The sequence below is a fragment of the Pinus tabuliformis genome, chromosome X (genome assembly GCF_031772625.1).
Source record: "Pinus tabuliformis cultivar Carrire ecotype Pingquan chromosome X, CPIR1, whole genome shotgun sequence".
Classification (NCBI taxonomy): domain Eukaryota; kingdom Viridiplantae; phylum Streptophyta; class Pinopsida; order Pinales; family Pinaceae; genus Pinus; species Pinus tabuliformis.
The window spans coordinates 1,335,222,505-1,335,238,016 of NC_142308.1; the positions used below are offsets into that span (position 1 = coordinate 1,335,222,505).

The 15,512-nt window shown below is 42.7% G+C and overlaps 1 protein-coding gene across 1 annotated transcript; it reads left to right on the forward strand.

Annotated features, from left to right (window-relative positions):
• The first annotated feature begins 9,553 nt into the window (after positions 1-9,553).
• Positions 9,554-10,309, forward strand: LOC149145004 (DNA-(apurinic or apyrimidinic site) endonuclease, chloroplastic-like). The gene has a single exon (XM_089452334.1). The coding sequence runs from the start codon at positions 9,554-9,556 to the stop codon at positions 10,307-10,309; it is 756 nt and encodes a 251-aa protein (XP_089308460.1).
• The last annotated feature ends 5,203 nt before the right edge of the window (positions 10,310-15,512 follow it).

Here is a 15,512-nt window from a genome sequence, read left to right on the forward strand (position 1 = left end):
TCAGCTTTATAAATTAATTTTTCTGTACATAGAACAGACAATTGTCTGATGGTAGACTGATGATTTTGATGAAATCATCATCCTTTTGGTAGGATGATTATCTGTGCTGCAATGCCTTACATGTCAATGTCTTTATTTTTCCCGAATATATATCGCAGCCCGGATGGATGAAACTAGATCCGGGGTCTTCAATCTCGTCCGATCTTCACTCTAAGTACAAGTCGATCCATGTGAGAAATGTTTTGAAGTCGAACATGGAAAGACATCGCTTGATTACCAGTCAATGATGTAAACTGTTAACAAACGCGAGAGGAATCACCGATAATGATAATGACCCTCAAGGTACTGCAATACAATTCATGTGGTGTGAATAAAGGACTTGGCGTCGAACACCACGCAAAATCTTTCGGTCGAAGGTCATTGATGTATACTTGTCGCCGGAAGTGAGAAACTTGCCATTGAGGCATGCAAGCTTCAAAGTACTGAAGGGGGTGTTCCTAGATCAACTTCTTGGATAATGAGCTAATGTCGACAAGAAGTGATCCGTCAAAGGAGGGCCTTAATGTATCCCACATTAGTGACACGGAATGGAGAAAATGATTTTGATGGAGGTGAAAACGATCTGATGATATATGGTTCAGGGTGGCGGTCATGAAAGAATGAAGGATAATGTATGGTAGTGGATGGGACACGGTTGACTTCTCTGGATGACTTCTGTTGAACATATCGGCGACACTTGTGTGATGGATCGGTAGCATTTACCCCAAAGGTGGATGGTATGGCGAGACCATGGTGATGTGACCGGTGAATGAAACAACCCAACCCGACTCAGGCATGGAGCGGAAGTGTCATGTTCAAGAGCGACTTGCTACCAATAAAAGTTCTTTGAGTTTCTTCCCAATTTTCCCTAGTCATTGCTGACCAGTACCTCTTTATTTTTGTCAAGCTTGAGGAGGATAACATATGCTTGTTCTATAATTTGCCCTTCGGGCAAACCCATCGCTATGTTTTATCGAGCCTAGCGATAGTGAAACTCGTTCTCGTCTAAAGACAAGCTTGTCGCTATTAATGTTTTTAACGAGTCTAACGACAAAGATAACTCGGTCCTTTTCATTTTTAGAGAGTCTGAAAAGGTACGTAAAGTTAACTCTGAAATTCCTTTTTCGTCATCTAATCCCTTAAGTCCAAAAAAGTATAAAACAATACAGAAGGGATGAATTTTTGATAGTTTTAACGAGCTGAACAAAGCAAGCGCTCGATCTTTTTGTGCAATAATCCCTCAGGTCCAAAAAGATTAAAATCTAGAGGAGGGATAGCACTTCCGGTCACTTTAACGAGCTGGAAGGCCAAAACTTGGAAATCTTTTCATATTTTACGAGTCAGATGAAAAGAGCTTAAAGAAGACTCGTCTTTTGAGGAACGAGTGATAAAACGGGTAGCAGCTGATTCCAGGTAAGGGTTGGAATTTTCCAATCACGGCAGTGTCACAAGGATGGCTAGTGAAATCACTCTTCGCAGCTGTTCCTCAAAATGGGTCAACAATCAAATGGAGGTGAATGATCGACCAATGGAAAAGTGGAGGTGACGGTGCAAACACGACCAAGGCTTTAATGGCTGATAATATTACATTCACGGTGGTTATTTACCGGAGGATAGTTCATTTTTTAACGAGCTTAAACGCGGGTTGAAACACTTGCTCGGTCTTATGTTTATTTTTTAACGAGCATGAACTATGTGCTAAAACTGCTCGATTCCAGTCATATGATAAGAATGTCTCATTTAAGATTCCATTTTTTATGGAGCTTGCGCCTTACAAAGCTTTGCTCCGGATCCTTTCTTTATGCAAGTTAGGAAACGACTAACCCAAAAAACAGATAAATAACCGCTCTTTGCTTGCACTCCAAAAGGTTTGCATGCCCCCAGGTATAAAGTACGATTTCAAGGTTACCCCTCAATTTGCAGATAAAACATTTGTTCTACCAGGAAAGGCCTACCTCTTTCAGGTTACCAAAGATTGTCTTATTTGCGCAGCAAACAAAACACTTCTTCGACGATGTCTACCGAGATAGACAAAGGTGAGTGACAACGAGTGCCAAACACATAACTTTGACAAGAGAATCTTATTCTAGAATAACCCCTCTTCCAAGACGGACGGGGTACAGACTAGTCATATTCTCTCGCGGAAACCTACCCTATACCCGAAGTTTTCCTGCCGAAGCAGACCAGGACGCATGCCCCCTGGGTTCCAGTCATATCCCTCCAAATTACTCACGCTCATCAGGAGGACGGACTGTAGGTTGAGACATTTCTTGCGTGAAGAGACCATTTAGGGATGGTATATGACTATTTGCGATGCGTGATCCGGGAAATGAAAGATGGTCCACGAGCTTGACCACTCTTCCTTCGTGCGGAAAACACATTACTCTAAAGAGTGAGGAGATGATGGCTCTCATGCAATATATATAGTCTCGTCCAAGGAGTAGGTTATAATCCAAGGGTCCTTGAATGACCATCACGTTCATTTGAATGGTCTTCCCTTTAAATGTTATGGGCACATTGGGGAGGATCCCTAAAGGTCGACTGGTTCCTTTATCAAAGCCTGTCAGATTTCTCATTTCAGGCAAAAGCGATGGCGAACCAAGCGCTTTCCAAGAAATAGAGGAAAGGATACTCACAGATGCCCCCTCATCAATGATGGTGCTAGCCATGACCATTCTGTATATTTGGAGAATAATTCTGAATGGTATGCTTGCTGGCAAACGGGGTCTGCCTAGTTGAATCCAGTCGAAGGAGACAACTAGGTTTCTTGGTGGTGGGACCGAGTAGACGACCGGGTATCGCTCTGACGAACTTCCTTCCTACGATAAAGGAATGGGTGGATTGCCCCCGTGTTCGTCGGAGTCTGTGTTGATGAAGAGAATTTGGACGGTGTCATCCTTATTCTCCTCAGTGACAGTATCATTCGAAGATAAAACCTCTAAAGGCAAGACCGGGTCAACTTCCGCCTCGACCTTTTGACTTTCGTCTGGTATGGATTCAGCTGCTTCATCTTCAATGACCGGCGCTTCAGCTGACCACTTGAGCGGCCCAGCTGGATTATCAACTAACGAAGGACTCGGCAAGATTTTTTTATATCCAGGAGGAAGTCGTAACGGTGAAACCAGACGATCATCCAAAACTCTTTTAGCTTCGTCTAAGAAGGGACAACGGTGGATGGCGTGATTGCCTTCGCACAGTTTACAAGGAGATCTAGATCTCCCTTTTTGTCCTGGGACTTCACTTTCGCTAGTTGACGGTGTGCATTCAACATGGCTATCAGAGGTTGACGCCACCAGATTGTGCAAACGGGGAGACCAGTCCCTTAGTATCCGAGGGATGCAGGGACAATCTCTGTGAAAGTGGTCTCCCTTGCAGATGACACATGGCGATTTAGGCCTGGTCAGTGCAGTGTGTGAATTTTCGTTAGACAGCACTCGTTTGTCCCCAGTCGCTTTTGCCTTAGGAACTTGGTTTTTAGCTTTAGCTTTACCAGTTCCGTCAAGCGAAGAGGAAGGAGGAGAGGAAGAATTAGAGGAAGTAGAAGGCCGGTGGGTAACTCTGGACTGGTCTAACTGCTGATTTGACTGTTTAGGAATAGTGGTGTTCTGAATGACATTGGTTGAGAAGAGCCAGACCGGCAGGCCAATTGTCAGTCCTGGAAGTGACAATGTGGCCATATGGGGCACACCAACATCTCCCCAAGAGGAGAAGGGACTAGGATTTCCACCAAGGGGAATTCCTTGGTTGGTAGGCTCCATTTTCTCAACCTAAAGATCAACACAGGAAAAAGGGTATGAATATTTCGTTTAAAATAAATTTTAACGACGCTTGGACACAACTTGCTTTTTCAAATTTAAAGAGTTGAGAAAAAGAAAAAGATGACTCTAGTCTCCTTCAATTTTTAATGAGCCTGAAGTGACAAGTGCTCAGATGGACCTTTTCCGTTAAGGAGTCTGAAAAGGAACAAAAGGGACTGCTCTGGAGTTCTAGGTAGAGGGTGTGCCAAACTTTTCGCAAAACCGCAGAATACTTTTTAAGGTACGGGTGGTCAATCTTCCCGAATGCTGTGTTCAGTGCATTGCGATCAGTAGGGCGACCGACACGGCTTCCTATGGATAAAGGTTTTATGCCTATAGGGGTCTCCCAATATATACTCGACGGTACGTGGGAGCACAATCCGTATTGGCACTTGTTGTCTCTCAGGAGGAATCACCCAACCATCAGTGAGGCAACAGTTACCAGGTTTTACGACGCCGGAACACGTCTCTAGCCTAGACCTCTATGTTGTGCGTTAAGTTCCAATGCGTTTTTAAGTTCATTCAATTTATTTTAGGTTGATCTTTCTTAGAAGTTTGCCTTTTTGGATCACCACGAGATGTAGATACAATTCCTAAATGCAGTCTAAAGATGATAAGCAAGCTTTTATCTCTTTTCAACAATGAAAATCCTAGCTACAAGGGGAAAAGAAAGACACAATTTTTTCTCAAAGAGCATAGAGCACACTGTAAATGCACTTTTCCTAAATCAAAGCATGCAAACTGTCAAAATGAAAATGCACAAATGCATGTATTTGTTTTCACTTTCTTAATATTGATGCCTAAAAAGAAAGCTGTTGTACAAATTTGAATTCGATTTCAAGTGAAAAACACAAACAAGCTTCTTTCGAAATCAAAAAGACGATTACGACACTTTATGATTTTGAAGTAAACACTTGTTTCGACACTAAAAATTCATAAATTCAAACCAAAAGAAAAAAGTAAAAGCGTAATCAACTGTGAACAACAAACAAACTCACTCCTAAGATCAAAATGACACTTACGACAGGTCTAGATCTAAGGGCGACAGTATGACTAGTTTACTTTTGTAATGGGAAACTGCAAATGATGTAACAAATACACAAAAACAAATAAAGTTTCTTTTATACAACTGAGGCAGAATTAAGGCAAAGAAAAGGGGTTTTCAGATAGGTACACACACTGATAACAGGCTGCAAAAATAGAGATAAAACTGAGCAAAAAGAAGCAGAGAACCACAGCTGCACAAGGCAAAGGCTGATCAGCGCACCCCTTGCACAGAGAAACTGAATTGCAGCGCAGGTAGCCCTCTCGGGACCTGCGTTGAAATGCAGAACCTCTTCACAGAGCCTGCGCTGAAGCAGAAACGAGAATTGTCTCTGGGTTCTGGGTCACGGTTTGCAGTTTGATCTATGGTTTTTGGTCGGATAAAAGCTATCAATAAGGTACAATTAGAAGGATGATTTAAAGGAGGACTAAGAGCTATCACAAAGGGCAGTTAGAGCATTTGTGGATCAGCTTGTTCAGATCATAAACAGGACCAGTGAGTGGACTAGAGTGGCAGATCTCTACTTTTCATTTGTAAATGGCAAATGCAGTTCGATTCAACACTCCTGAGTTTATGAGATGAACAACAGTAGAAACACAAATAAACTAACTAGATATGATCCCCAGCGGAGTCGCCAATTTTTTGTTGGGAAAAGTATCCATTCAGAATGCCCCTATCCCACTCTAAGGTGTGATAGTGCCTTAGCAACAAACAAGGAAAACTACTTGAATATTCTTCTTTATGAAATGTAAATGAGGAGAAAGGATGTAACTAACCTGTGTCTTTCGCTAGTTTGTTGATCCAATCATTCCTCTCTTCAATGGCTCCCAGCTCCCTGCTCCCTTACCGGCCCAGCTTCACCGAATTCTTGCAAGATCACAAGAGAGAGAAACTACACGAAGATATAGATGTACATTCATAAAAAGCTTAGGATCAGATTAAGCTAAACATGCAAATATAACAAAACATCATTGATACACAACATGTAGGAGAAACTCAAATAGTTTATTGATAGAATAAGAAAGTCCAAGAGGAGATACAACTAAGTGAGTCCCGATCCAGCATCTACCTCCCAGCAAAGGAATCCCTTCCTCTCCTCCAACAAAGCATAAATCACCCAATGTACTAATCTCAATCTCAAACCAACAACAATTCTCTGCAAAGTACAAAATTCCAGCCTCTGGATCTCTGGGATGAGGGATCCATATATAGATGTAAGCAGAGAGGATGAGTCAGCTTATGTTTTGACTTGTGGCTTCTCTCTGTCAGTTCTTGCTTCCACTTGGAGGTTGAGAGCCTCTTACTCATCACTGGTCGAATTCATTGAGGCAAGTGTCATTGAGGAAGATTCTGGAAGCTTACAGTGTCTGTACACCTCGCGGAATGATACTGCCATTAGGCATTTCTCACTCAGCGCACCCTGGTAGTGCATTTAGGTCCGTTGCAACGCACCTAGCTAGTGTACTGGGGTGCATTGCAACGCAGGCAGCTAGTAGAGCATCTGAATTGATCCTGAATTGACTAGTTTTGAGTGGTTTTTGGTGGAGAACTTATGGGAGAAGCTGTCATTGGTTGACCTTGTTCCTTTAGGGGCAGGAACAACTCTTTTAGGGACTTTGGATCCCTTGGATTATGGAAATTTCATGCTTAATGCTGTAAGGCACAAAAATGTCTATAACAATAACCCAAACTAGGAATAACAAGATTGTTATCCCAAGTCGAGTTGCCAATTCTATTAAGGGAATAAGTACCCTAGGGCTTTGGTTCAGAACCCTGGCAGAGTAGGAGTATTCTATAGCAAGAAAAAATAATTTAACTCAGGCAACATGCTTAAACAAACTAACTATGTGAGGCTGAACATACCGGGATGTCCTTGGTTTGGGTAGTTCCAGCCAAGGTTCAAACCGTCTGCAACTGAGGATGATCTTTGAATCTGTAAATCAATCAATTCAAATACACATAGCAGCATATAGATAAAGCATTTTAGTGAAATCCACTTTATATCATATAAGTAGATGGTTAATTATACATCAAAATAGTCATTCATATATAAACCATAACAATAACATCAGATGCATCACCTAAGTCTTCCTCTTCCGGCTCCAAGCGGAACCATCCTCCAGGTCCGTCCACTCCCAGTCTTCAACAACCTCCTTCCATAACCAATACCATGATATCTCAAGCAAGTGGAAGAATATCAACACTCAAGGAATACAAAAGTAGATGATGGAGAGAGTAGGGTTCGATCCGGGAACCCTAGGCCCTAGGCCTAGGTGATGCAATCGGCGCAGGTGAGGACACGCAGGTACGGGAGTCTGGGTGCCAGCGGACCCAACGAGGCTGATTTTCGGTGGGCAAACGGAGAAAGAGACAGCTGGGATAAAATTTTTCCGCTTCCAGTCTGGCGACGGGTACTGTGACGGTTTGTTTTTTGGTGGGGTTTCGATACCTGGTGGTTTTTTCTTTGAAACCTTTCTAGGTTTTTTTTATGTTCTGTTCCCTTCGTGAGGTCAACTACTTTGCCTGCAAGCGGTTTTCAGCGTTCTTCCTGGGTAACGGCTGCGAGGAGGCGTCAGTTATTACGGGGGTTTTTTGTGTTTTTTACCATGGTAATTCCAAATGAAACGGTGGAACTTGACCCAACCCCGGAAGATATTCTCTCGGTCTGGGGAAAGGAGGCCAATGAGCAGAATATCGGAAAGTTTTTTGGGCAGTTTGATAGTCATGCATCGGCATTGTCCTCGGCAGGAGGCTCGCGAAGTTCTAAAATCGCCAAAGGTCTGTTGGACAAGAGTTGGGATCTTTCAGGCGGCCTCGGTAATACCGGCAAGGGTTCTGAGGAAAAAAACCCTCAAGAAAAGTTAGGCGCGTGGAGAGACAAGCTTATCACCCCACCCGATAGTAAGTCTTTCTCCCCTTCAAAAGTTTTTTTCCCGTCTGGCGGCCTTGAGGATATCATTAGCTCTTCTCAAAACATAGGGATTTGGAGGCCTGTAGGGGGTATACAAATAGCTGGGAAAGAGGTGGGCGGCAAAAGCTTTCCTCCGTCTGTTAACATGGTTCTTTTTTCAAGAGACTCCTCCCAGAGGTTTGTAGGGGCGGAGGGGTCGTATGCAGGACCTGCTAAGGTTGTAAATCAAGGGAATCTTGCTCATTCCCTCGGTGCTGGTAAGGTGATAGAGGATGGGATTTTGGATAAAGGAGAAGCGGGGAGTCCTGTTGAAGGTTTGATTGAAACCCCTCCCAGAATTGGGGTTGATTAGCCAGCAGTGAATGGATGCGGTTCGCAAAGGGTCGTAGGGGACCAAAACCCTGAGTTCGGGGGCAAGGGTTTGGAGCCAGAAACACAGAAGACAGGGGAAAAAAGGAAGAAGGCTAAACATCTGAAGAAGAAGCATTTTGCGAATTTGGTACTTGGTATGGATGTGCAGGTGGAGGATGTTTTGGATGTGGCAGCGTGTACTCTCGTGGGCAGAGTCAGAGGGCGCCCTGTATCAGGCAAATCCTTAAGGCAGTGGGCGGAGAACCAGTGGTTGGAAACTCCGGAAAACTCTTTCAAGACAAACACTCTGGTCAAGGGTTGGTTTATGGTTAGTTTTGACAGTAAGGAGGCTCTGGAATGGGTCGAGGGGAGGAACTGGGCTTTCGCGAAGCGACCTGTTTTCTTTAAAAGATGGTCCCCCCTTTTCGACGCCTCAAAAGAAAAGCTCGAAGAATACCCTGTTTGGGTCAGGGCTCCTAATCTGCCCCCCTTTCTATGGGTGGATTCCGTTTTCAAATCTATAGGGAATCTCTTGGGCACCTATCTGGATGCTGATAGATCGTTTCTCCATACCTATGAAAAAGCTGTGGCAAGGATATTAGTAAGGCTCAATCCGAAGGAAGGCCTGGCAGAATCAATCACGTTGCAGTATAAGGAATATGTCTTCGAACAGCCCCTGGATTATGAACTCCTGCCTTTTCGATGCCATCGCTGTCACGAGTACGGGCATCTGGCGAGGGATTGCCCATTGGGGAAGAGAAGAAGGAGGATTCAAAGCAAAGAAGAGGAGTGGGAGGATTCTATGAGGAATACTGAGAATCCGGTGGCGGGGTCTTTTCCAAATGAAAAATCTATGGAAGATCTCCTTCATCAGTCAAAAGAGGGAGAGCCTCGGGAGGACGGGGACCCGGTCCGTGCTTCAGTTGACCAGCCGAACTTGGAAACGCATCGTGCTGATCCGGCCATCGCTCCTGAAGGTGACCCTTCCGGTATGCAATCCTCCCCAGTCACTTCTCCCTTTATTTCTAATTCAATTGTCGGGTGCAGTCCTCTGTTAAACAATTGTAATGATGTCATGCAAAATATTGAAAACCTTTCAGCTGCTATCCCCTCCTTAAATCTGAACAGTGAGGATTATCCCCCGAAGAGTCAGGGTCCGGGTCCTTCCTCTTCTGTTTGTCATTATAACCTTAGATCCCTCAGTAAGAAGTCTGTTTGCTCGAATGAGGTTATGGAGTCTGTAGGTGGGTTAGGTGCTGAGGCCTCTAAGAGTTTATCAAAAAGAGGTAGAGGTCGAAAATCTTTTCTCTCAAAAGCCCAAGTTAAAGCAATATTTGATGTGGCTGATGGAAAACAAATGTCGATCCCTGGGGCGCTTAGAGCAGCTAAAACCCCTGAGGCGGTTAAAAAATGATTTGTCTTTCTTGGAACTGCAGGGGTTTAGCCAGTAAACCCAAAAAACTGGCTTTAAAAGACCTAATTTCTCGTCACAACCTGGATATTGTTTTCCTTCAAGAAACCTTGGGCAAAAGTACTGATATTGAAGCTGCCCTGCGATCCTCCTTTCCGGGTTGGACTTTCATAGCACTGGATGCCTCTGGTCATTCAGGAGGGCTTGCTATGGGTTTTAAGGAAGGAAGATTGAAGATGTTAAATTTCTGGGGTCTGCCAAATGTTTTGGGTATGGAGATCATTTCTCCTGATTTTGATATTCCCCTTCTATTTGTCAATGTCTATGGCCCATGTCAGGGAAGGGTTTCTTTCTGGAACGATCTCCTCTCAAAAGGTCTGATAAAGGATAAAAACTTGATAATTGGGGGAGATCTTAATTTCTCCCTGGGGATCGCTGAAGCTTGGGGGCCTCTTGCGAGGGAAGATCCTCTGACTGATTATTTTTCAAATTCTCTTCATTCTCATAAGCTGATTGATGTAAATATCATAAAAGCTAAACCTACTTGGAGGAATAGAAGAACGGGGGAGGATAGAATTGCAAAAAGACTGGATCGGTTCCTCATCAGTGAAAGGTTGGCATCCAATATTCCTTTATTCAGGCAATGGGTGGGTGAAGGGGGGAATTCGGACCATTTTCCCATCTTGCTGGAATTCTCCAAACCCCCTCCAAAGCCGGCTGCTCCGTTCAAATTCAATTCCTCTTGGCTACAGTAGGACTCTTTCAATCAACTTTTCAGAGATACCTGGAGACATCCGGGCATCGATCACTCGGAGAATAAAGGAGCCTGCTTCATGGAAAACCTAAAAAGATTTAAGAAAGCAGTCATTGAATGGGCCTCAGCTAAAAGGAAAAATCAAAATGAAGATTTGGCCACTATTGATGAGGCCCTTCGTGTATTAGAAGATCCAGAGGCTGATGCTTATGCAACCCAGGAGTCGAAAGAAAGAATTCTGGCTCTAGAAAAGAATAGAGCAAAGATATTGCTGGATAGAGAAGAGGAGTGGAGATTGAAAAGTAGGGCTATCTGGCTGAAAGCGGGGGATGAAAATATAAATTTTTTTCATAACTATGCAAAGGGCCGGAGGAATGCAAATACCATATGGAAGTTGAAGGACTCTGAAGGTAGAGAGGCCTCATCTTTTGAGGAGTTATCAAACATGGGTAAGAGCCATTTTCAATCCCTTTTCTCTGACCCTGGGGGGAGCTCTTTAGCGGAAATTATCAGAACAGCTCAAGCTTTCCCCCGTTTTGTGGAGGAGGAGGATGCTGAAGACCTCTTCAGAGAAGTGACTAAGGAGGAAGTAGAAAGTATAATTAAATCTATGGCTAAAGATAAAAGCCCGGGGCCAGATGGTTGTACCATCGAGCTTTTTTCCCCTTTTTTTGATTCAATTGGAGCCGAACTTACTGAAGTAGTGGAGGAATCAAGGAAGAAAGGAGAAATCTATGGTCATTTTAACTCAACTTTCATTTCTCTTATCCCAAAAAAAGAGGACCCGGCTACTTTTGAAGACTTTAGGCCTATTTCGCTGTGCAATACTATTTACAAGATTATTGCAAAAATCATTTCGGTTCGCCTGAAACCTATCTTATCCTCATGTATTTCAAAGGAGCAATTTGGTTTCCTGGATGGTCGGCAAATTCATGAAGCAATCGGGGTAGCCCAGGAAACTATTCACAGTATCAGGCAAGCAAACAAAAAGGGGGCTGTGCTTAAAATCGACCTTTCAAAAGCCTATGACAGGATTAGTTGGACATACCTAAGGATGCTTTTGACTCATCTAGGATTTAAGGTGGAGTTTATAAACTGGATCATGGGATGCATCTCAAATGTAAGTTTTGATGTTCTGATAAATGGGGCTGCCTCCAAATTTTTCAAAAGCCAAAGAGGTTTGCGACAAGGATGTCCTCTATCTCCTTTGCTTTTTCTCCTAGCAGCAGAAGGATTAAGTAGGTTGATTTCAAATGCCAAGAGATCAGGTTTGGTCAAAGGTTTGGAAGTTGCTGTAAATTTGTTCATAACTCATCTTCTTTTTGTCGATGATATTCTTTTATTCACAAATGGGAGCTTAAATGAAATTAAAGAGATTAAAAACATTCTCGATCTGTTCCTGAAAGCTACAGGGCTTCAAATAAACGAGAGGAAGTGTCAATTAATCTTCGAAGGGTTCAGTAGACAAGAGGAGATCTTGATTGCTTCTTACCTGCCTTTTGGAATCTGTAATATGGAGCAGCCCTTCAAATATCTTGGTTTCTGGCTAAAACCATCCTCTTATAAAAAACAGGACTGGAACTGGTTGGTGGCAAAGATTGAACAAAAAATATCCCATTGGAGTTTCAAGTGGTTATCGCGGGTAGGAAGACTTACTTTGGTAAATTATGTTCTTCAGGCTATTCCGGTTTATTGGGCTACTTTGACTTGGATCCCCAAAGGGACACTACATAAAATCAAACAGATCTGTAGCAGGTTTCTGTGGTCAGGGTCTAAGGAGGACACAGTTCTTCCCTGGGTGGCTTGGGATAAAATTGCTAGACCAAAAGATTGGGGTGGGTGGGGTTTAAAAAGTCCTTTTGATTTCAGCCAATCTTTGGCAGCAAAATCTGGATGGCGAATTATAAATTCGGAGAATCTCTGGACTAGAGTTGTCAAGAGAAAATATATTGATCCCGTTCCTCTTGAAGATTGGATTAGGAGCCCAGACAAAAAAGGAAGGAACTGCTCTGTTATTTGGAAAGCCACTACAGAGGCCTTTAAACTAATTGAACAAGGTTTGGCTTGGCGGGTTGGAAATGGTGAAAGCTTGAGGATTGGCAGGGATCCGTGGGTAGGGTGTAGCGAAGGTTTTGCTCTACCCCCTGATTTTCTCATTCACCTGGATGATAAAGGAATCAAAAGCCTAAATCAGATAGCAAATATGGAGCAGTCATCTATATGGGGGCAGTCTTGGAAAACTGAAGATGATTTAAGTTTAGATCCCATATGGAGGAATGAATGGCAGCTTTTCCTTCAGGAGCTTAGAAGATCAAATGTTAGATTAAAGGACAGACCGGACTCCCTGGTTTGGGCTCATTCTGAGACAGGTTTATATTCTCCTAAGGCTGGGTATAATTTTTTGATGAAGAAAAAGGGATGGGACCCTCCTGTTTGGTGGGAAAAGCCTTTGTTTAAACTGAAGTGTCCCAAAAAAGCTAGGATTTTCTTCTGGTGCGCTTTAAAAAATAAGATCCCTTCATGGGAGATTCTTCAATCTCGTTTCAAGCAGGGTCCTAGCAGATGCCCTTTATGTTTTGCAGACTCAGAATAAATTCCGCATCTGTTTCTCGCCTGTCCTTTTACAAGGCAAGTCTGGAATGAAGTGGAAAGGCTCTTGAACATCAACGTAAGGTGGTAGGGGAAAGCTATGTCCAATGCCTGGGAATATTGGTGGAACGATTTTCATGTGAAGAATCTGAGGAATCTCCCCCCCATCATTTGCTGGGGCATTTGGATCGCCAGGAATCGAAGTATATTTAGAGAAAAATCCACTCCGGCGGTAGCTATTGCAATTCAAAGCACTGCCATTCTCGCCAGCTTACCTGAGCCGGAAGGTCCCTTAAAATCAGATCATCGGATGGAGTTTCATATCAGAGATGGGATCCCGTGGGCTTTTTTTGACGGGGTAGCCCAAAATAACATCACAGGAGCAAGGATTATTATTCACATTAGCCCCTCTCACTCGCTAAAAGCCTCAGTGGGTCTTGGGATGGGTACAAATAATTTTGTAGAACTTTGAGCCTTAAAATTACTCCTTTGCTGGCTCATTCACAAAAATATCCTTGCTGTTCAGATTTTTGGAGACTCGCTGAATGTGGTAAACTGGGTCATCGGGAAATATAGATGCCAGCACTATATGTTGATGCCATTATTAGAAGAAATTCAAAATTTAAAACTGCAGTTTAATGTTTTCTCCATTGATCACATTTACAGGGACAAGAATGAAGAGGCAGACAAGTTTTCTAAAGAAGGTCTGCAGCAAGCTGTGGGCTCATGGAGAATAACAGAACAGTTCCAGGATCAGATCCGTGTGTCGGATCTTCCCCCATACTCCTAATGTTTTTTTTCCTCTATATATATATGCACTAGTTTATCAGTGGTTTTATATGATACTAGTGGCATATGAAAACTGTGTTTCTCTCTAATATCTGTTGACTCTGTTTTGATAGAGCGGGTAGTGATCTGTGTTTTTTGTTTTTCGCTATGGGTTGTTTTCCTTTTGAAAGGAGACCCAGGGTCCTTGAGACATACTTGATTACAGTTTTATGGTGTGGCTGTTCAAGCTGGGTACATGAGTTTATAGAGTTTTGTAGGTATGATGCTGTTTTTACACTGAGGATTTTTACGCTCCTTCTCATGCAGATTTTGCAGAATGTTCACTCATATGCTTGTAACTTTTTTATTCCTTATAAAAAAGTTCAATTTTTTTCCTTGGAAAAAAAAATATCAACACTCAAGGAAACAAAGGTTTCTTGAACTTGTGGAAGTGCTTGAAGCATAGGGATACTTCATACTTGATCAGGGGATAATCTCAGTATAGTAATTCTATCTCTTCTCTCCTCCTTAAGGCCTTCCCATTGAATTCTTTTTATACTTCTCCCAAATTAGTTTTTTAGTTGGGAAACAGTTGGGAACAGTTGGGCCACAAGTACTAGTAGGTAATCAATAGGTAAAACTTATGATCTCCACCCATAATTAAGGAAATTTATTTTTTTTAAGTGTTTTAACACATATACGCGGGTTGGTTATTGACTAACCCGCATTTACATGCTTTTAACATAGGGAAACGTAGTGTAAAGGGAGTAAAACACTATTTTTAAAATATTTGGACCAAGTCTGGAAGGAGGGGTTGCCCTAGGACATAAACCAAGCATCAAAAATACCAAGGGTAATATTTGTAGCTATAACACCTACCATTAATGTAATTGGGAAGTTATCTAACTTAATGCTGGGGCAAGCAATATGTCCAAAATGCTTAGACCCTGGAAGCCCTGTAGTTGATGTCCACATCAATGGAACCATTGTCTCACACACTCTGATTGATCTTGGGGCTGTAATTAACATGATGAAATGTGATGAGAAAGGACACCATGCTCAAGCTTAACCTCCAAGGGTCATTAAGGAAGACCACAATAGTGTTGTAACTTGCAGACCATTCCATAGTCACCCCTAAGAGAATTGTGGAGGATGTGATGGTCTCCATTGATTCCTGGGAGTACCCTACAGATTTCCTAGTTCTCTAGCCCAAGGGTAAGCGTATTGGTTACCCTCTCATCCTTGGGAGGCCATGGTTGGCCACAACTGATGCCTACATTAGCTTCAAAGCTGGGAATATGACCATTAAGAATGGGCATATGTCAAAACTATTAGTCCTATACCATCCTACTCAACCCTCCCTAGAACAGGACTTACATTTATGGTTGGAGTAGGAGGAAGAAGATGAGCTTTATTCTGCTGAACTGTATACTTTGGAAGGAATCATAGGAGGAGGATAACAAGATGAGGACGATTTAATTGAACACCTGCTCTAGAATCCAACTCCCAATTCATTACCCCTAGAAGAAGAAGTAAAAGAAACACTGAATAGTCATCAAATTAACTTATGCTTTGCCCATTCCAACCGACTCCGAGTCAAAACCATATAATTTGGGCCAGAGAAAACCTTGAAGATTAATGCATCTCTCTCTACTTCAAAGGAGGAACAACTATGCAAATTGTTTAGGGAGAACCTAGAAGTATTTGCTTCGAACTACCAGGAAATGAAGGGATTACACCCCTACATGTGTACTCACCACATATATGTCAAGGAAGGTTGCAAGCCAGTTAAGAAATCATAAAGGAGAGTGAATACAACCCTCAAAGACATGGTCAAAGAAGAACTG

What these genes read in the sequence shown, in the direction of transcription:
- LOC149145004 (XM_089452334.1), top strand. Translation starts at nt 9,554, where the DNA reads ATGATTTGTCTTTCTTGGAACTGCAGGGGTTTAGCCAGTAAACCCAAA.